At 39.7% G+C, this 21,924-nt stretch overlaps 1 protein-coding gene across 1 annotated transcript in view; it reads right to left on the reverse strand.

Moving 5' to 3' along the window:
• Positions 1-21,924, reverse strand: part of DSCAM (DS cell adhesion molecule) — a 939,729-nt gene that overhangs the window by 851,373 nt on the left and 66,432 nt on the right. Inside the window, exon 2 of the mRNA XM_054675091.2 lies at positions 10,303-10,412. Within this exon, the coding sequence (XP_054531066.1) occupies positions 10,303-10,336 (34 nt within the window). The 5' untranslated portion in view covers positions 10,337-10,412. The remainder of the gene's footprint in view (positions 1-10,302; positions 10,413-21,924) is intronic.

Genomic DNA, 21,924 nt, shown 5'->3' on the forward strand with positions numbered 1-21,924 from the left:
ATACTCCAGGAACTTACAGCCAAGAACATAAGGCTATCGTTTCCCTTAGTGGTACAATAGCTACAGTTTCTCCCCAGGGTGGTGAAGCCACCAGCATTTCTCATCCACCCTTCCTCTGGCTCTGTGCTACAGAAGTTCTACTCCAAGTAAGCCTGGCCAAGATGTCTGGGGTTCCCCTCCTCCATCCAGCCCCCTCTCATAGGATGGAAGTTCTACCCCTTGCTTGGCAAGCCAAGAATATTGGGCCCCAATTATCTTTATCCCAGCCCACTTGTAGGGTGGAGATTCTATGCCAGGTGAAGCAAGCTAAGAATACCAGAGGCTATCACCCCATTTAATGCTCCATGCATAGATCAGGGGTATAGAAATAGGCCTCTATTCCTACTTTCAACTTAAGAACAGATTATATTTCTGAGTTTTCTATTCTGCTCCATTGGTCTATGTGTCTGTCTTTGTACCAGTACCATGCTGTTTTGGTTACGGTAGCTTTTTTGTTTGTTTGTTTGTTTGTTTGAGACAGAGTCTTGCTCTGTCACCCAGGCTGAAGTGTGGTGCTGTGATCTCAGCTCACTGCAACCTCTGCCTCTCAGGCTCAAGCAATTTTCCCACCTCAGCCTTCCAAGTAGCTGAGACTACAGGTGCCTGCCACCATGTCCAGCTAATTTTTGTGATTTTTGGTAGAGGCTAGGTTTCACCATGTTGGCCAGGTTAGTCTCCAACTCCTGAACTCAAGTGATCTGCCTACCTTGGCCTCCCAAAGTGCTGAGGTTACAGGCGTGAGCCACCACACCTGGCCTACTGTAGCTTTATAGTATAGTTTGAAGTTGGGCAGTGTGATGCCCCTCTGGCTTTGTTCTTTTTGCTTAGGATTGCTTTGGCTATTCGAGCTCTTTTTTGAATTTTAGAATAATTTTTCCTAATTCTGTGAGGAATACTGTTGGTAGTTTGATAAGAATAGTGTTGAATCTGTAAATTGCTTTGGGCAGTATGGCCATTTTAATGGTATTGATTCTTCCAATCTATAAGCATGAAATATTTTTATATTTATTTGTTTTGTTTATGATTTATTTCACTGGGGTTTTATAGTTCTCTTTGTAGAGATTTTTTACCTCCTTGATTTGCTGTATTCCTAGGTATTTTGTTTTCTTTGTGGCTATGGTAAATGGGACTGTGTTCTTTATATGACTCTCACCCTAGGTATCATTGGTGTATAGAAATGCTACTGATTTGCACATTGATTTTGTATCCTGAAACCTTGCTAAAATTTTTTATCAGTTCTCATTGCCTTTTGGTGGAGTCTTTAGGGTTTTCTAGGTATGGGATCGTGTTGTTAGTGAAGAGAGATAGTTTGAGTTCTTCCTTTCCTATTTGGATGCCTTTTATTTTTGTCTCTTGCCTGATAGCTCTGGTTAAGACTTCCACTGCTATGTTGATTAGGAGTGGTGAGAGAGGGCATCCTTGTCTTGTTCTGGTCCTCAAGGGGGATGATTCCAGCTTGTGCTCATTCAATATGAGGTTGGCAGTGGGTTTGTCATAGACGGCTCTTATTATTTTGAAAGCTACACACCTACAACTATCTGATCTTTGACAAGGCTGACTAAAACAAGCAATAGGGAAAGAACTCCTTGTTCAATAAATGGTGCTGGGATAACTGGCTAGCCACAAGCAAAAGAATGAAATTAGACCCTTGCCTTTCACCATATACAAAAATTAACTCAAGACAGATTAAAGATTTACATGTATGACCTCAAATTACAAAAATCTTAGAAGAAAACCTAGGAAATACCCTTCTTAACATTGGCCTTAGCAAATAATTTTTGGCTAAGTCTTCAAAAGCAATTACAAAAAAAAAATTTAACAGGTGGGACCTAATTAAATTAACAAACTTCTGCACGGCAAAAGAAACTATCATCAGAGTAAATAGACAACCTATAGAATGGGAGAAAATTTTTGCAAACTATGCATCTGACAGATGACTAATATCTAGCATCTATAAGGAACTTAAACAAATTGACAAGAAAAAAACAACCCCATTAAAAAGTGGGCAAAAGACATGAGGAGACACTTCTCAAAAGAAGACATACAAGTGGCCATCAAACCTGTGAAAAAATGCACATCATCACTAATCGTCAGAGAAATGCAAATCAAAAGCACAATGAGATACCATCTCACACCAGTCAGAATGGCTATTGTCAAAACATAAAAAAGCAACAGATGCTGACAAAGATGCAGAGAAAAGAGAATGCTTATTTAGTGTTTGTGGGAATGTAAATTAGTTCAGCCACTGTGGAAAGCAGTCTGGAGATTTCTCAAAGAACTTAAAACAGAGCTACCATTCAGCCCAGCAATCCCATTACTGGGTATATACCCAAAGGGAAACAGATAATTATAACAAAAAGACACGTGCATTCATATGTTTATCACCACCCTATTCACGATAACAAACACATGGAATTAACCTAGGTGCCCATCAATGGTGAATTGGATAAAGAAAATGTGGTACATATATACCATGAATACTATGCAGCCATAAAAAAGAATGAAATCATGTCCTTTGGAGCAGCATGGATGGAGATGAAGGACATAATCCTAAGTGAAATAACACAGAAACAGAAACCAAATACCACATGTTCTCACTTATATGTGGGAGCTAAACATTGAGCACACATGGACATTAACATAGGAACAATAGCCACTGCAGGCTACTTGAAGGGGGAGGGAGGGAGTGCACATGGGTTGAAAAACTTCCTGTTAGATGCTATGTTCACTATCTACGGACAATGTACCCATGTAACAAACCTGCACGTGTACCCCCTGTATCTAAAAGAGAAGTTGAAATATATATAAAATCTCTTCCCGAGAGAGACAGGCTATAAAAACAGAGAACTCTGTAGCTGTCCCTAACAGGACTGTCTTTATTTGGAACAGAGCATAGGAAAGTCCAAGCCAAAGGACATTGTGAAAAAACAATGGAGATTGTGGCGGTAAACAATTAACAGAAGGCTTATAGCTTCATGATATCAATATGTGAAATAGGAGAGAAGCTAGAAGTTTATCAGAAAGAACCATGGGGAGAATCAGTTAAGAAGAGTCATCTGGAGTCAGAGAAAGCCTCAAAAACTACCTCTGCAAAAGGGCCTGATTTTAACTGGATTAGAAGGTGGGGCAATGTATGCCCCAGGGCAGTGCAAAAAACAATAGTGCAATCAGCTAGCAATAAGTGGAGGGTAATAGTTGAGTGTGATCTCAACACCGTGAAAACAGCCCAAAGCTTAATGGGGAGATCACACGAAGAGATTGGTCACAGAAAGCCTGGCTAAAACTGTTGTCATGCATGTCCAAGTCAGTACCCTGTGAGGAGCAATATCAAAGGTGACACACTGCAGAGGAAACAGACTTCACTAAACTGGTCCAGCCAAGTCACTAGTCACTAAACAGATAAAAAAAACAAATAACACCAGCAAGCCTCAGGGGAGGGAGGTTGGTATCGAAAGCTGCTACAATATATTATCTAAGATGTCCATGTTTTCGTGAGAGAGGGAGAGAGAGAGAGAGAGATGGAGAGAAAGAGAGAGAGAGAAAGAAAGAAAGATCATTCAAAAACAAAAATAGGAAAGAATGACACATACACAGAAAATAAAAAATACAAACCAGGCAACAGAAAGTACCTTTAAGAGACTCAAATTTTGGACTTAGATGAAAACATCAAAGATTCTCTTATAAATATTTCCAAAGAGCTAAAGAAGCCATGCTTTAAAACAGTAAAGGTCTATATGTTTACAATGTCTCATCACATAGAGAATATCGACAGAGATATAAATTACTGAAACAAACCAAATGAAATTTCTAGAGTTGAAAATGACACTAACCAAAATGAAAAATTTACTAGAGGGGCTCAAAAGTCAATATGAGCTAGTAGAAGAAAGAATCAGCAAACTTGAAGATAGGTGGATAGAGATGATGCAATTGGAAGAACAGAAAAAAAGAATAAAGAAAAATTCACAGTCTTAGCAAATGTGGGGAACCATCAAACACTTCAAGCAGTGAAGTGCAATGAGCATATCAAACAAGCAGAGACAGAAAAGAGTACAAAAAAAACTTAAAGAAATAATGGCTAAAAACAGACCAAATATAATAAAAATCTTTATCTACAAATCCAAATATCTCAATAAATTCTAAGTCAGATAAATGTAAGAGATCCAAACCCAGATACATTATAGACAAAATGTTGAGTGCCAAAGACAAAGAAAAATCTTAAAAGCAGCAAGACTAAAACAACTTGACACATACAAGAAAACTGCAATAATTTCAACAGCTGACTTTTCATCAGAATTAATGGAGGCTAAAGCAGTGGATGACATTAAAAATGCTAAAAGAGAAAGAGAGAACCAATAATTTTATATTCAGCAAGACAATCTTTCTAATGTGAAAGCAAAAAAGGCAGAGAATTTATAGCACGCAGACCTGCCTTATTAGCAATACCAAAGAAATATCTTCAAACTGAATGCAAGTGACAGCAGAGTAATTCAAATTTATGAGACCAAAAAGGTAACATATAGTTATTGGTAATATATGCCAATAAAGGTAATTATATAGTTAATTGAGTTAATTGTAAAAGATAGTATAATTGCATATTTCTTCTCCTTTCTTCTCCCAATTGATTTAAAAGACAAGTGCATAACATAATATATATGGAATTATATTATTGGGCCCATAACTTACAAAATTGTAATATATTTGACAATAATAGCACAAAGGAGGCAGGTAGAAGCAAAATTATATCAGAGAAAGAAAATAACACAAGTTGGTAACTAAAATCCACAGGAAGAAATAAAGAGAAACAGAAATGTAAACTAAGAAACAAACATCTATTATTATAACATGTAACAAACATTATAAATATATTAAAAAGAGAATGAAGGAATGGAGTTATGTAAGAATAATGTTTCTATATTTCACTTGAATTAAGTTAGCATAAATCTAAAGTAGAATCTGATAAGTTAATATGTATATTGTAAATCCCAGAGAAACCAGTAAAAAAGAAAACTGGAAAATATATAGTAAAAAACTCAGTAAAGAAATCAAAATGCTGCATTAGAAAATATTCACTTAATGCAAAATAAAGTAGTAAATGAGAAACAGAGAAACAGAAAATACATGTGACATATTTTTTTAAAAAAAGTAAAATAATAGACAAATCCAAACATATCAATAATAACATTAAATGTGGATGAATTAAGCTACCTGACCAAAGGCAACGATTGTCAGACTGGACAAAATAAAAACAAGATCCAACTATATTATATCTACGAAAGACACCCTTTAAATTCAAAGATATACATAGGTTTAAAGTAAGAGGATAAAAAATTGTATATAGCAATAAAAGACTTGGAGTAGCTATATAAATATCAGATGACATAAACTTTAAAACAAACATAATTATAGAGATAAAGAAGGAAATTTTATAATGACAAAAACAAATTTGTCAAGAATACATAGCAATTATAAACATATATACACCAAACAACAGAGTCCCCAAAATAGGTAAAGCACACCTGACAATGCAAAAATAATAGTTTCATATCTCACTTTCAATAATAAATACAAAAACTAGGCAAAGAGTCAACAAAGATATAGAGGACTTGAATAATGCCATAAACAACCAGACCTAACAGACATCTATAGCAGCAATCTTCAACCTTTCTGGCACCAGGGACCAGTCTAATGGAAGACAATTTTTCCACAATCGGGGGTGGAGGGTGGGCAGGGGCTGGTTTCAGGATGATTCATGTGCATTACATTTATTGTACACTTTATTTCTATTATTATTACATTGTACTATATAATAAGATAATTATACAACTCATCATAATGTAGAATCAGTGGGAGCCCTGAGCTTGTTTTCCTGCAACTAGATGGTCCCATTTGAGGGTGATTGGAGACAGTGACAGAACATCAGGCATTAGATTCTCATAAGGAGCACACAACCTAGATCCCTCACATGCATAGTTCACCATAGGGTTTGTGCTCCTGTGAGAATATAATGCTGCTGCTGATCTGACAGGAAACGGAGCTCAGGCAGTAATGTGAGTGATGGGGATTGGCTGTAAATACAGGTGAAGTTCGCTAGCTTGCCTGCTGCTAACCTCCTGTTGTGTGGCCTTGTTCCTAATAGGCCATGGACTGGTACCAATCCATGGCCCACGGTTTGGGACCTCTGATCTATAGAGCACTTCAACCAATAAGAGCAAAATGCACATTCTTCTCAAGCACACATGGAACATTCTCCACATAGACCATATATTGAACCACAAAAAAAGCCCAAAGAAATTTAAAAGAATTGAACTCATACTAACTGTTTTCACTGACCATAGTGAAATAAATTAGAAATCAATAACAATATAAAATTTGTGAAAGTCGTAAAATTTGGAAATTAAACAACATGCTCCTAAATAACTAATATGTCAAAGAAGAAACCAAAGGAATATCAGAAAATATTTTGAGATGAATGTAAATGAAGACATAACACCAAAATGTATGTGATGCAGATTAAGCAGTGACAGATGGAATTTTTAAACTGCAATTGCCTTTATTAAAAAATAAGAAAGATCTAAAATCAGTAACTTAACCTACCGTGTGAAGACACTAGGGAAGAAAAACAAAAAGCAAATTAAACCTAAAGCAAGTAGACGAAATAAAATCATAAATATTAGAGATGAAATTAAGGATAGAAAAACAATGGAAAGTCAATAAAAGGAAAAGTTGTTTCTTTGAAAAGATTAACAAAATTGAGAAACCTTTATTTAGCTTGACTAAGAAAAAGAAGGATTCAAATTACTGAAGTTAGGAAAGAATCAGGAAATATTGTTAGTCTACTAAAATAGATTATAAGGAAGTACTATGAGAAATTATATGGAAATAAATTATATAATTTAGATGAAATGGACAAATTGCTAGAAAAGAACAAATTTCTGGAACCAAGTAAAAAAGAAGTAGAAAATCTGACTAGACAAATAGTAAGTAAGAAGATTGGATTAGTTACCAAGAAACTCCCCACATACAGTGTGGTGATTCCTCAAGGATCTAAAACTAGAAATACCATTTGACCCAGCAATCCCATTAGTGGGTATATACCCAAAGGATTATAAATCATTCTACTATAAAGAAATGTGCACACGTATGGGCCCAAATGCCCATCAATGATAGACTAGATAAAGAAAATGTGGCACATATATACCATGGAATACTGTGCAGCCATAAAAAAGAATGAGTTCATGTCCTTTGCAGGGACATGGATGAAGCTGGAAACCATCATTCTCAGCAAACTAACACAGGAACAGAAAACCAAACACTGCATGTTCTCACTCATAAGTGGGAGCTGAACATTGAGAACACATGGACACAGGAGGGGAACATCACACACTGGGCACTGTCGGGGGGTGGGGGAAAGGCAAAAGGGGAAAGGGAAGGGAGAGCATTAGGACAAATACCTAATGCATGTGGAGCTTAAAACATAAATGACAGGTTGATAGGTGCAGCAAACCACCATGGCACATGTATATCTATGTAACAAACCTGCACCTTCAGCGCATGTATCCCAGAACTTAAAGTAAAATAAAAAATAAAATATATAAAAAATAATTACTTCCAGTTCCATAGTAATCACACTAATTAGAATTTTCCAGGCAGAAAAAACAAAAAAGAAACTACCCTCAAAAATTGCCCAGGCACTGATACTGATGGCCTTATTGGTTAATTCTACCAAACAGTTGAAAAACCAATAAGGCCAATTCTTCATAAACCCTTCCAAAACTTAGAAAAGGAGGGATTGTTTCCCAACTCATTCCACAGGCCAATATTAACCCAATACCAAAACTAGACAAAGATATCACAAGAAAATTACAGACAGAATCTGAGGTTGATGAATTTCATAATATGCCTTATAAAAGTAGATTTAAAATACTAGAAACCCAATTCAGCAATACACAAAAGAATTGTACATCATCACCAAATAGCACTTATCCTAGGAATGCAAGGTTGTTTAGCATCTGAAAAATCAATGCTTAGAACACGTATTAATACAATAAAGAATACGATTTTCGAGATCATTTCAATAGATGCGGACAAAACATTTGACAAAAGCCAATGCCCTTTTATGATTAGACTACTCAGCAAGTGAGGAATAGAAAGGAACTTTCTCAATCTGATAAAGGAAATCTACAAAACCCCACAGCTAACATAATATTTAATAGTGAAAGACTGAATATTTTCCCCTCAAGATCAAGAACACAGTAAGGATGTCTGCTCTTACCGCTTCTAGTCAAAATTGTAAAAAAGAAAAAAAAATTATCCAGGTAATTGGGCAAGAAAAGAAATAAAAGACATTCAGATTGAAAAGGAAGAAGTAAAACTATTTATTGGCAAATGAAATGATCTTGTATATAGAAAACACTGAGGAATCCACTAAAAACTATTAAAACTAACAATTTGAGCAAGATTGCAGGATACAAGATCAATTTACAAATTTCAGCTGTATTTCTATACAGTTTCAATTAACAACCTAAAAATCAAATCTAGAAATCAATTCCATTTACAATAGCATTAAAAAAATAGAATGTTTAGAAATATGTTTAATGACAGAAACATAAAACATGTATTCAGAAAACTATAACACATCACTGGGAAAAGTAAAAAAGACCTAAATGAAACACCTCATTAACATAGATCAGAAGACAATATTATTACAATGTCAATACTCCCCAAATTGATTTAGAGAGTCACTGCAATTCCTATTAAAATATTCGATGGCTTTTTTACACAAATTGACAAGTACATCCTAAAATTCATGTGGCAATGCAATTGACTGAAATAGTCAAAACAAACTTGAAAAGGAAAATCAAAGTTGGAGGACTCATAATTCTCAATTCCAAAACTTACAACAAAGCTACAGTAGTCAACACAGTGTAATATTGGCATCAGGACAGACATATAAATTAATGGAACAGAATAAGAATTGAGAATCCAGAAATGAACTTTTAACTTTATGGTCAGTTGATGTTCAACAAGGGTGCTGGGATAATTCAAGGGGGAAAGACTAAACTTTTTGACGTTGAGACAACTAGATATCCACATGCAAATGAATAAAACTGAACCACTTCCTCACACCATACACAAAAAGTAACTCAAAATAGATCATAGATGTAAATGTAAGAGCTGAAGCTATAAAACTCTTAGAAGAAAACATAGAAGTGAGTCCTTGTGGCCTTGTATTATGCAAAGTCTTCTCCAGTAGACCACCAAAAGCACAAGTGATAAAAAAAGCATACCTCAGACTTCAGCAAAATTATCAAAATTAAAAGCTTTTGTGCTACAAATGATAACATCAAGAAAATGGAAACACAACCCACCAAACTGAAGAAAATATTTCCAAGTCATGAATCTGATAAGGGATTTGTATTCAAACTATAAAAATAACTCTTACAACTCAGTGATTAAAAATAAATAAGCTAATTAAAAATGGGCAAAGGATGTGATGAGGCTTTTTTCCCCCAAGGAACATGTGCAAATGACCACAACACATGGAAAGACTCTCAATATCATTAGTTATCAAGGAAATACGAATGAAAACCACAATGAGGTACCACTTCACTAAGGATCAAAAGGAGAGATGATAACAAATCTTTGCAAGGTTGTGAAGAAATGGAAACCCTCACTCATTGCTGCTGGAAATGAGATATGACACAGCCACTTTGGAAACCAACTGGGCAGTTCCTTAAAAAGTTAAACATAGAGATACCACGTGACCCAGCAATTCAACTCCCAGGTATCAACCCAAGGGAAATGAGAACATATATCCGCAAAATACCTGTACATGAATATTTTAGCAGCATTATTAATAATAGCTAAGAATGGAAACAACTCAAATGTCCATTAACTGATGAATAGGTAAATAAAATGTGATATATACATATAATGAAATATTATCAAGCAATAGAAAAGAATGAAGTAATTACAACAGTGTGGATGAATTTAAAAGCACTAAGCTAAGTGAAAGAAGCCAGTCACAAAGGATCCCATGTGGCATAATTCCATTTATATGAAATGTCCAGACTAGGCAAATTTGTAGAAATAGAAAATAGATTACTGGTTGCCTAGGGCTAGGGCAGGTGGAGTAGAAAGAGAACAGAGAATGGGAAAAGGAGAATTGGAGTAGGTAAAGAGCTCTGTGTTAGGCCATACTTCTGTTACTCTAAATACCGGAGACTGGGCAATTTATAAAGAAAAGAAGTTTAATTGGCTCACAGTTCTGCAGGCTATACAAACAGGGTACCCACATCTGCTCATCTTCTGCCAAGAATCTCAGGGCTGACAACCGTGGTGGAAGGTGAAGAGGGAGCTGGCACGTCACATGGCTAGAGCAGGAACAAGAGACAGAGCAAGAGAATGAGGGGGGAGGGCCACACACTTTCAGACAATCAGATCTCCCCCTCCAGGCCCCACTTCCAACACTGGGGATTACATTTCAGTATGAGATTTGGACGGGACAAATAACCAAACTCTATCAGGTTCCATTTTGTGATGACAATAAGGTTCTACAGTCAGATTTGATGATGGCTGTATAACTCTGTAAATATACTGAAAACCATTGAATTGTACTCGTTAAATGGGTAAATTATATGGTATATGAAATACATCTCCATATAGCTGTTTTAGAAATGCATGCACAAGAGACAGGAAGTTACAGACTATATTTACCAAAGTTTCTGAGTGATCATGGAGACTGTTTATTAAATCACATGTCTTTGTCACCTTGAAGCCATGCCATTCTTCATGTGAGATCCTGTTTCACAGCAATAGCTCATGAACTTGTTATAGGTATGGAAATATAATAAAAATGCAGATTCAACTAATTTTTATTTATAACATTAACACTATAATAAGGATGTCGTTTTGACTACTGTATCCCAGATATTATGAGTACTGGCTGGTCTCTATAGCCCCTCCACCCTTCCCTGCCGTCTCTGTGCCCTAAGCAGCTAACTTCTATGGACTGCATCACCTTGACTCCCTCATCGCAAGCATTTAAATGTTTGTGTCCTCTCATTAGGCTGTATTCCTAATGACCGCAAGCCCTGTCTGCAACCCCCTCCTACAATTCTTCTGACCATAATGAGGGTCCTATAATATCCTTCGCTCCCCTTGCCCTTTCACTCTTAGGAGTGGAGAAGCTTTGTGCTGGCTCCTGATGTGATGCTATTAGGAGGTCTTTGGAAGATAATTAGGTCATGAGGGTGGAACCCTCATGAATGGTATTACTGTCCTTGTCCAAGAGACTCCAAGGAATTATTTCACCCTCTTTCCACCTTGTGAAGATGCAATGAGAAGTCAGCAGTCTGCAATCGGCCCTCACCAGATTGCCCTGAAAGAGGGCCCTCACCAGAACCCGAACATGCTGGCACCCTGATCTTGAACTCCAGCCTCCAGAACTATGAGAAATACATTTCTGTTATGTATAAGCCACAAATCTATGGTACTTTTATTATCACAGATTAAATGAACTAAGACACTGATTCCATTGGGTTTGGCCAACAGAGATCTGGACAGGAACCCAGAGAGCAGAAAGAGAGAGGCTTGCCCCACAAGCCCTGTCTGTGACCTGCTTCTTACAGTTCTTCTGACCATGATGAGGGTCCTATAACACCCTTTGCTCCCATTGCCCTTTCACTCTTAGGAGTGGAGAAGCTTTGTGCTGGTGCCATTCCTGAGTCATGTCATCCTCTCGTACTTGGTGCCCACACCTCAGTTCACAGTTGCTCACTGCTCCTGCCATCTGTTTCCAGCTGGGAACTTGGTAGAGACAGGGCAAGCACACCAGTTCCTTACCTAACAGGAACCCTCTAGGGTCAAAGGGAAGAATTTGTTCCACTGTTTAGACTCATCACGTCATGTTCTGCCTACCTTGGCCTTGCAGACCCACGTCTGCACCAAACGACATGTTATAACGATGCTCTGTTGGGTGGCCTTTTGCTTCTAGTTTTCTATGACACTAGAGATACTCTTGCAAGCAACAGAGTTTAACTTTAGAAGCTGAATTTTTATCCTACAAAAATGAGCTTACCATAAATACGGTCAGTGTGCCTATTTTATAATGTCTCAAATAGAATAGTAAGAATCAAAACAATCTTAAAAGTAAATTGTGTTATACAAATTTGATATCCAAACAACATTTAAAGCTTACTGGATATGCATTTTGAAGTGGAAATCTGAATTCCTGGCTTCCAGGCCCCGTTAGTGCTTCCACCTGTGTCTCATCCGCCTTTGTCTGGGAAGCAGTTTTCAGACCCAGCTGAGCCTGACCCAGTGGAATTTCGATGCTTAGCACAGCCAGACTGATAGAGTTCGCCTTTCCTCAGAATGCAAAACAATTCATCCAGAACTAGCAAGTCCACAGATAAGGGATATTTATGCTTATTGTGCCCAGATCTCTGAATGTCTGATTTAAAAAATTATATAAAATAAAATCTTGTGTGTCTCTTGTGGGTTAAGAAATGGAGGCCAAGGCAGGCGGATCAGGAGGTCAGGATATCAAGACCAACCTGGCAAACACGGTGAAACCCCATCTCTACTAAAAAAGTACAAAAAATTAGCCAGGCATGCTGGCGGGCGCCTGTAGTCCCAGCTACGTGGGAGGCTGAGGCAGGAGAATGGCGTGAACCCGGGAGGCGGAACTTGCAGTGAGCGGCAATGCGCCACTGCACTCCTGCCTGGGTGACAGAGCGAGACTCCGTCTCAAAAAAAAAAAAAATGAAAAGAAATGCATTGCACTATTTTTTCATGGCTACTTTAACCATAGGTGGCCTACATTTATTTCCTTCCTTCAGGTCATATAACATCAGATCTTTTCATTAGCATGATAGCTGGAGATGTATTTAGAAGCTTTTTCTTTATAGCAAGTAAAATACCCAACATACAAAACATTTACAGTATTTCATTTATCAAGAACCTATCTCTTTGTGGCAGACACAAAACCTGACTTGAAGTCAGTTAAGGGGTGATGTGACCTGGGGGATCTTCAGAAAAAGCCTTTGACTGAGAATATCACCCCTGCTGCCAGTCACTTTACTGCGATAATATTTTCCCTTTAAGCCAGGATTTCCCAAAGTGTGTGGAGAAAGACACAACCAACGCATTACCTTTGGTTACTTCAGGGGATGGGACTGCAAGGCACTTGGGGATGAGAGAGACTGTTAACATTTTATACATTTTATCACTTAGCTCATTGCAACAATTGTATATTACTAAGGCAATTTGTTTTCAGAAATCTGATACCGAGCCTTTTAAAGGTAAAATGTAATAGAATTAGGGGAATGGGAATACATTTTGGGAACTCTGCGTTAAACCGGGTTCTCATTGATAAACATCAACCTCTATCCCATGCCACAGATGGCACTTCAAAGCCACATCCCAGGCCTGGTACGGTGGCTTGCACCTGTAATTCCAGCACTTTGCAATGCCAAGGTGCGAGGATTGCTTGAGCCCAGGAGTTCAAGACCCACTTGGGCAATATAGTGAGACCCCATCTCTACAAAGAAATATTTTTTAAAACTTAGCAGCATGTGGTGGCATGAACTTGTAATCCCAGCTATTCAGGAGGCTAAGGCAGGAGGATTGCTTGAGCCCAAGAGTGAGAGGCTGCAGTGAACCATGATCATACCACTGCACTCTAGCCTGGGTGATAGAGCGAGACTCCATCTCTAAAAAAAGAAATAAAACGCATCCCAGCCTGAAAACTCACCTTCTTCTCCGACGCCACCCAATGCATGATCACCCTAAGTCCCAGAACAACCAGATATCCACAGCTCCAAAACACACGAGAAATTCCCTCCTTTCCCTCTGCCAGGGGAGAGCCCACCCTTCACCCATCTGGAGCCAGTTTAAATATCACCTCCTCTAACCCAGGCTATGGTCTAGCACCCTCTCTCTGGTTTCCCGCAATATTCTCCGCAGGCTGTTTACCCACCTCACATTCCGGGAGGGCTGCTGAGGGCTCATACGCTTGGATGGAACTCAATATCAGGTCTTTACTGAGAACTACGTGCTCCTCCCATGTGGAGCTCTTTATAATCATTCCCTCATTCAACACCCTATGAGCCAGAGGGGATTACTTTCTCTGTTTTACTAACAAGGAACCTAAAACTTGGAAAAGTTGCAAAACTAGCCCACAGTTGCGTGTTTAGTGACTGGTGTAGCCATAATGCTGCTGCCAGGCCAGCTCCGGCTGCCCACCCTCTCCCTGGGGGCCTTGACGATAAGTTATTAGCCCCTCGTGAGGCTGGCAGTGTGAGTCCACCTTCATACCCTACAGGAGCTGGCAGGATGACCACTTGTTAGATGTTTAATAAATGATTGTTGAGCAAATAAAGAAATGCTTGGGTGAATCAAAAAGATGTGATTACTATTAACTTCTCACTATTAAAACATAACAACTTCCGGGCAGGGTTCCCTCTTAATCCCTTATCAGACTACCTGATGTAGCCTCTGTAATCAACACCTTAGCAGAGTTACCACATATAATCCTTCCTGATAGAGTGCCTGAAACTCAATCGACTCAGCAAATGCTTGGCTCCTTGCCTTCTTTCCTCCAAGAGCTAGAAGGAGGAAGGTTGGATGTGTGAGGTTTGGGAAAGTCACCGCATGCTGAGAGGACATTGATTCAGGGATTGAGAGGAAATCAAAGACAAACTTCTCACACTTGTCCACAAAAGAATCCCAAGGTCCATACACTTGGAGAAGAGAGCTTAATTTCTTATAAAGGGTTGCAGCCTCTGGCCACCCTGAAAGACTAGGAAGCATAGCCTTCAGCAGAGACTGAAAGCAGCTACTTCGAAGGAGGATGGGTGAGACGGGAATTTATGCTGAATGGGTTGGCTAAGTACATATATTTAACAAGCTATAGGAGGGGCTGTGAATATTTATGAGGGGTGTATGTGCATGCATGGTAAACCTGCGTGTAATATGCATCCCATGTTCACTTTGGGGTGGAGACGTAACATTTAAATGCATTAAAGTTAATCTCTATATATAAAAAGATGAAGCAGAGGACGGGAAGGTCCTCAGTGTGCAGCCTCTGTGGACCTGCCCGACCACCAGTCTGTGGCTGAGGGTCTCTTATCAGGAGAAAGTTACTAAAATTAGTCTCTTTTCCAATCAAAGCTGTAGTATGGTTTGTGGGATTGGGTGAGGTGAGGAGGTCAGTTAGTCAGTGTCTGTCCATCAGTGAGCTGCAATTGTTTCAATATTGCTCATCGCCAGGCCAGTGTGGAGAAAAAGAAAATCTTTGTGGCAGAACATAGCTGACTCTTTAAGTGCACAGGTGTATAACCTAACTCCTCCGTGCATGGCCTTTAGTCTTGTTTATAATTTGGTGTCTTATTGCCACTCTGTTCTGTCAGTCTTACGGTCTCTGTTTGAGCACACTTCATCATCTTGATTAGCAACAGGCTGGTGCACTTTATTAAAAAATCAAGGAAACTACCCAGTCTGACTCAATTCACTTAAATGTCCTTTAGGCATGGCCATAAATACTCAACTTTAGAGGTAACAAACATCATGGATGCTTTTATGTGAAAAGCATAATGTTTCACATAAAATTCTCGGCAACCCAGTTCTTGTATTGTAGATGAAATAATCAAAACTTCAGAGCGTTCAGTCAAGATGACTTTGCTACGTCATAATGGAGCTAAAGGTCGAATGCAGGGCTTGTGAATCGACTCCAATCCTAGCCTCCATCTCTCCGTGTGGCACCCCTCTCTGGATGTGGTTGTCATCTCCTCTCTTCTCTTCTTGTGGCCTCATCTCTAGAGTTGAATAAGTAATGGGTCGAATGGTCTGGCTTTGCTCTTTCCCTTTTCCAGCCCTCCAACCCCCTACTTAGTCAGTTAAAGCACCAGGTAAAGAAATAAAGGAGGTGGCCGGGCGTGGTGGCTCACGCCTCTAATCCCAGCACTTTGGGAGGCCGAGGAAGGTGGATCACGAGGTCGGGAGATCGAGACCATCCTGGCTAACATGGTGAAATCCCATCACTACTAAAAATACAAAAAAAATTATGCTGGCGTGGTGGCAGGCAGCTGTAGTCCCAGCTACTTGGGAGGCTGAGGCAGGAGAATGGCATGAACCCAGGAGGCAGAGGTTGCAGTAAGCCGCGATAGCTCCACTGCACTCCAGCCTGGGTGACAGAGCAAGATTCTGTCTCAAAAAAGAAAAGAAAAAGAAAAGAAAAATGAAAATGAAATAAAAGAGGCCACAAAATGGGCCTCCAAAAAAAAAAAAGCATCATCCTTAGTCTTTCAAGCGGGTTTGCCCCGGGCGTGGTGGCTCGCATCTGTAATCCCAGCACTTTGGGAGGCTGAGGCAGGTGGATCATGAGGTCAAGAGATCGAGACCATCCTGGCCAACATGGTGAAAACCTATATCTACTAATAATACAAAAATTAACTGGGCATGGTGGCGGGTGCCTGTAGTCCCAGCTACTAGGGAGGCTGAGGCAGGAGAATCACTTGAACCTGAGAGATGAAGGTTGTAGTGAGCCAAGATCGTGCCACTGCATTCCAGCCTGGTGACAGAGTGAGACTCTGTTTCAAAAAAAAAAAAAAGGAAGAAAGACAGAAAAAAAAAAAAGAGGGTTTGCCTCCTCAAAAAGGTGACATGTGCTTCCAGTCCTCTTTCTTCTCCAGGTTCTTAACTGGAGCAGGACAAGGGTGTTCCACTGGAAGTAATTGTATCCAGGAGGAAATGTTTACGTTTCCTGTAAACTCCGTTCTGGAGGCATGACTGCATATAGAAGTTGAAAACTATAATTAGAGAAAGAATTTTAATTTTATAATAATCTCTGTATGTATATGTCTCTTATTGGGCATGAGGGTAGGGGAAGGAAGTTACTTTTTTTGGGTTAAAATGGAGCAGTCAGTATGAGAAAGTGTCTTGAGACTTGGATTTTAGTGAATTGTATGATTAAGCGCAAGATCCTTAACCACTCTAATAATCCTTGATACTAAGTACCTATAAAATGTGAATAGGCCGGAAGCGGTGTCTCATGCCTGTAATCCCAGCATTTTGGGAGGCCAAGGCGGGCAAATCATCTGAGGTCGGGAGTTTGAGACCAGCCTGACCAACATGGAGAAACTCCATCTCTGCTAAAAATACAAAATTAGCCGGGTGCGGTGGCACATGCCTGTAATCCCAGCTACTTCGGAGGCTGAGGCAGGATAATCACTTGAACCCAGGAGGCGGAGGTCGCAGTGAGCCGAGATTGCGCCATTGCACTCCAGCCTGGGCAACAAGAGCAAAACTCCATCTCAAAAATGATAAATAAAAATAAATGTGAATAACATTGCTTGTGCTATTCTTCTCACACAGACATTGCTAAAGTTAAAAAAAGAATATGTTATTAAGAATATGTAAAAGCCTATAAAGTGTCAGATTATTGTTATTAATTATCTGTTTTCATTACCATAAAATAAGAAACTGGAAGAAGAAACTATGCTTTCTATGTATTCCTATTTAAACTCTGAGGGGGTTTAGAGTTTTTCCAGTAATGAAGCAGTTGTTCATTCCATGTTGCTCTGGGAGCAATTATTTGTTTCCTCAGTGAATCAAGTGAAAAAAGAACTGACATGGGTTGATCCTTGATCATCTCTATTTGCTTGTGCAGATACCGATTACTGCCTAACCATCAGAAGAGAATGGTTAAAATTTTTCAAAGCTCTATTCCTACGTGTCAATAAATCCACAAAAATAATAATAGCTCTGAGCACTCAAAAGGGTAAACTCTTCCTGCTCCCTCCTTAACCACCAAACTTCTGCTTTGAGGACCAAGTATTTTCTCTCTGCCTGTAACTTATACCCAATATACCCAAGTAATTATGACCTACAAAGCTGATGTTTTAAAAAATAATAGCATTGCTGAGAGATAACTCATATCCCCACACCTGACCTATTTAAACTGTACAAGCCAGCCAGGCATGGTGGCTCAAGCCTGTAACCACAGCACTTTGGGAGGCTGAGGCGGGCAGATCACCTGAGGTCAGGAGTTCAAGACCAGCCTAGTCAACATGGTGAATCCCCATCTCCACTAAAAATACAAAAAAATTAGCGGGGTGTGGTGGCAGGCACCTGTAATCCTGGCTACTCAGGAGGCTGAGGCAGGAGAATCGCATGAACCCGGGAAGCAGAGGTTGCAGTGAGCCGAGACTGTGCCACTACACTCCATCCTGGGTGGCAGAGTGAGACTCCGTCTCAAAAACAAACAAACAAACAAATAAATGAATAAATAAATAAATAAATAAACTGTAAAAGCCAAAGACCATCACTAAGTCTAATTTTAGAACACTTCACCTGGCAAAGAAACCTTCTATCCATTAACAGTTTGTTCCCATTACCCTATCCAAACCTGACGCTCCAGGCAAGCACCGTTCTACTCTGTCTTCATGGATTTGCCTATTCTGGACATTTTATATAAATGGAATCACACAATGTGTGGTCTTTTGCGATTGGCTTCTTTGACTTAACATGGTTTCAAGGCTCGTCTTGTTGTGGCATGTGTTTGTACTTCATACTTTTATGTTTGAATAATATTCCATTGTATTGATATCCTACATTATCTTTATCCATTTATCAGTTTATGGGCATTTGAATTGTTTCCACTTTTTTGCTATTGTGAAGAGTGTCACAATAAATATTCAAGTACAGGTTTTTGTGGACATTTCTTTTCATTTCTCTTGGGTATGTACCTAGGAGTGGAATTGCTGAGTCATGTGGTAACTCTATTTTTAACTTTTTGAGAAACTGGCAAACTGTTTTCCAAGGTGGCTACACACTTTTACCTCCCCACCACCAGTGTGTGAAGTTCAGGACTTATTTTTGAAGACTGATTTCTAAGCCACCCTCTTAGATGACCGGTGTTCAGATCCCACTGGTGGGTGACCCTGGCCATATTACCTACAAATAAGAGCAGCTGTACCTTGGGGAGAATGGCCTCTGGCTCTGTATTCGTTCGTTCTTGCACTGCTATAAAGAAATACATGAAATTGGGTACTTTATAAAGAAAAGAGGTTTAATTGGCTTACAGTTCCACAGACTGTAAAGGAAGCATGGTGGCATCAGCTTCTGGGGAGGGCTCAGGAAACTTACAATCATGGCAGAAGGCAAAGGGGGAGCTGACACCTCACATGACCCTAAGCAGGAACAACAGAGAGTAAGAAGGGAGGTGCTAAACGCTTTTAAACAATTAGATCTCATGAGAACTCACTTACTCTTATGAGAACAGCACCCAAGGGGATGCTATTAAATTAGAAACTGCCCCCATGATCTAATCCCCTCCCACCAGGCCGGACCTCCAACATTGAGGATTATAATTGAATATGATATTTGCATAGGGACACAGATCCAAACCATGTCAGCCTCTTAAGGTCCATGTGTGGATGGAGCAAGTTGATATCCACAGGGTATACAGCAGGTGCTCAAGCAGTACTGGAGGCCCACTGTGGCTGATGGTCAGCAGGAAAGCAACAAGGGTGATCGAAACATACAGGTTACAAACAATTTTTGTTACCCAATTCCAAAAGTCTCAGTGAAGACAGGAACAAGTTTCCAGGTGAGGACAAACAGCTGCTTCTCTTATTTGCCCTAGGCTCACACAGGAAACAGGTTGAGTCACTCAGCAGGTTTGTACCTGCAAATTACGAGAGAGAGCATTGGGAAGACTGTCCGCATAGGTGACCAGGCCAGCCCAGCAGTGCAAATGACAGCCCAGGTTAGCCTGGCAGGTGCAAAGGGTAGTGTTCTGCCAGAACTTGAAATAACGAGTTCATTTGGATGTGTTTCCTTACATTGCCTTAAGACACAGAGGAGCTCAAGCCTATGCACATCCTGTGTTCCATAAAAGACTAACCTTAGGGGAAAATGATGAGAAAGAGTCCATTTTACTTTCTGTGCCTCCTGACCAGGAAAGACTCACTGCTGAAGCCAACTTCAAAAGCAAAACCAGGCCAGGCACGGTGGCTCACTCCTGCAATCTCAGCACTTTGGGAGACCGAGGAGGGAGGATCACTTGAGCTCAGGAGTTCAAGACCAGCCTGGGCAACATAAGAAGACCCTGTCTCTACAAAAATAAATAAATAAATAATTTATGTGGTGGGACATGACCGTAATCCCAGCTACTTGGGAGGCTGAGATGAGAGAATGTCTTGAGCCTGGAGGTGGAGGTTGCAGTGAGCTGTGATTGCACCACTGCACTCCAGCCTGGACAACAGAACAAGACTCTGTCTCTAATAATAATTAATAATAGTAATAAATTAATAAGCAAAACCAAGCAAACAAAGCCAAAATGTAGGTTAAGGTGGCAACCGGGTAGGTGTCAACTCTGATTTAAGACCAGTGCAGAGTGAAGACATCACCCTATAGCTCCTTACCTGACTCTACCCCAAGCTTTGCCAACTACACACATTTGAGTCTTCTGTTTAGCACGGTCCCAGGAATCTGTCGCTCTTGAACCACCACAAAGAGGAACCTGGTAGGTAACTGAGAGTCTTCTGAAATTTTCGGAGTACAGTGTGGACAGGTGTAATAGAGAAATAGAGGGAGAGGACTATTGAGAATATAAAAAGGCCATTACAGAAAGTTACAGCAGGGCTGTGGCTTTGCCAGATAATTGATTTTGAAAGGTGACATAGTTATTTGCAGTTTATCTGCTTGCAGCACAAAAATAGGGCAAATCACTGAAATCTTTCTTAGGGGATTGATGTTCATTTTATGATATCCTTCAATGAGCAGAAACATAAAAGCCACCATCACACCACCAGCAGCAGGACCACTGCCATGCACGAAGCTCTGGAACAAACAGGGGGTACTCCTGAAAGGCTAAGGAATGAACAGGAACAGAGTGAGCTTGCCTGTCCAGGGAGTGGGCACACTGGCCAAACCCAGGCTGACCCTGTGTGCAGGTGGGCACCCATTGCTGGCCAGTATCGCACAGGCTTTCCTTTGGGTAGGGATGGCTTTGTGCATGTGGCTGCCTGGGATGCCCAGAAAAGTGTCAGCAATTCCTGGATTCCCTGGGTGACTAGGCACAATATGTTTGGTGGGATTGGAGCTGAGGAAAGTGAACTGGGAGAAAACTGGCAACAGGAGGACTCACCCTTTGTCTTCCCACTTTTTGAAATGGAGCCTCCTGACATTTTCCTCCTCATCTCAACTTTCTCTCCAAGTCTTTCCTGTCTCCTGGGCAGAGAATCAGAGCTGACCACCAATTACGTTATACCCGACTTTTATAGAATCACTTTTTATTGCTAGCATATCATAGGGGGATCACTGTTTTATTTTATTTTAAACTATTCATAGTACCTGTATTACTTCTAAAAATAACAAAACAAGAGATGAGACTCTCATAAGCCAGGAGCAATGTCCAAATGTCTGATGAAAAGGAATTGCCAACGTAATTCAGCCTAACCAGCAATCTTGCAGGGCAAGGGTAGAAAAAGAAATAAGATCTTAAAAGGGTCACTTTCCATGAACTCTTTCTTAATTTTCTTTGCTACTTTGTAGTAGTTTTAGCTAAATTTTATGAGTTAAAAAAAGGTTGGTAATATATTTCTTTAGGAGCCTAAGGTCAATTGTGTGACTTTTTTTTGGGATCAATTCACTGCTTAAAAAATTTTTCCTTATTAAAGAAATAATAATTGTCCTTTAATGTCTTCCTGGCTTATTGTTATTACAATTTCCATTTTTTCAATGAAATTCTAGAACAGGCATCATTGTCCATAAATGCTCTCGATAGCCTGAAGGACGATATTAAAGTCACTTCTTATCCTTCCCTTCTCCTCCAGTGTCTCGTTCCACAAGTTCTTTCCCCTGGGATCCTCTTGGGAT

Source organism: Pan troglodytes, chromosome 22 (genome assembly GCF_028858775.2).
Source record: "Pan troglodytes isolate AG18354 chromosome 22, NHGRI_mPanTro3-v2.0_pri, whole genome shotgun sequence".
Lineage (NCBI taxonomy): Eukaryota > Metazoa > Chordata > Mammalia > Primates > Hominidae > Pan > Pan troglodytes.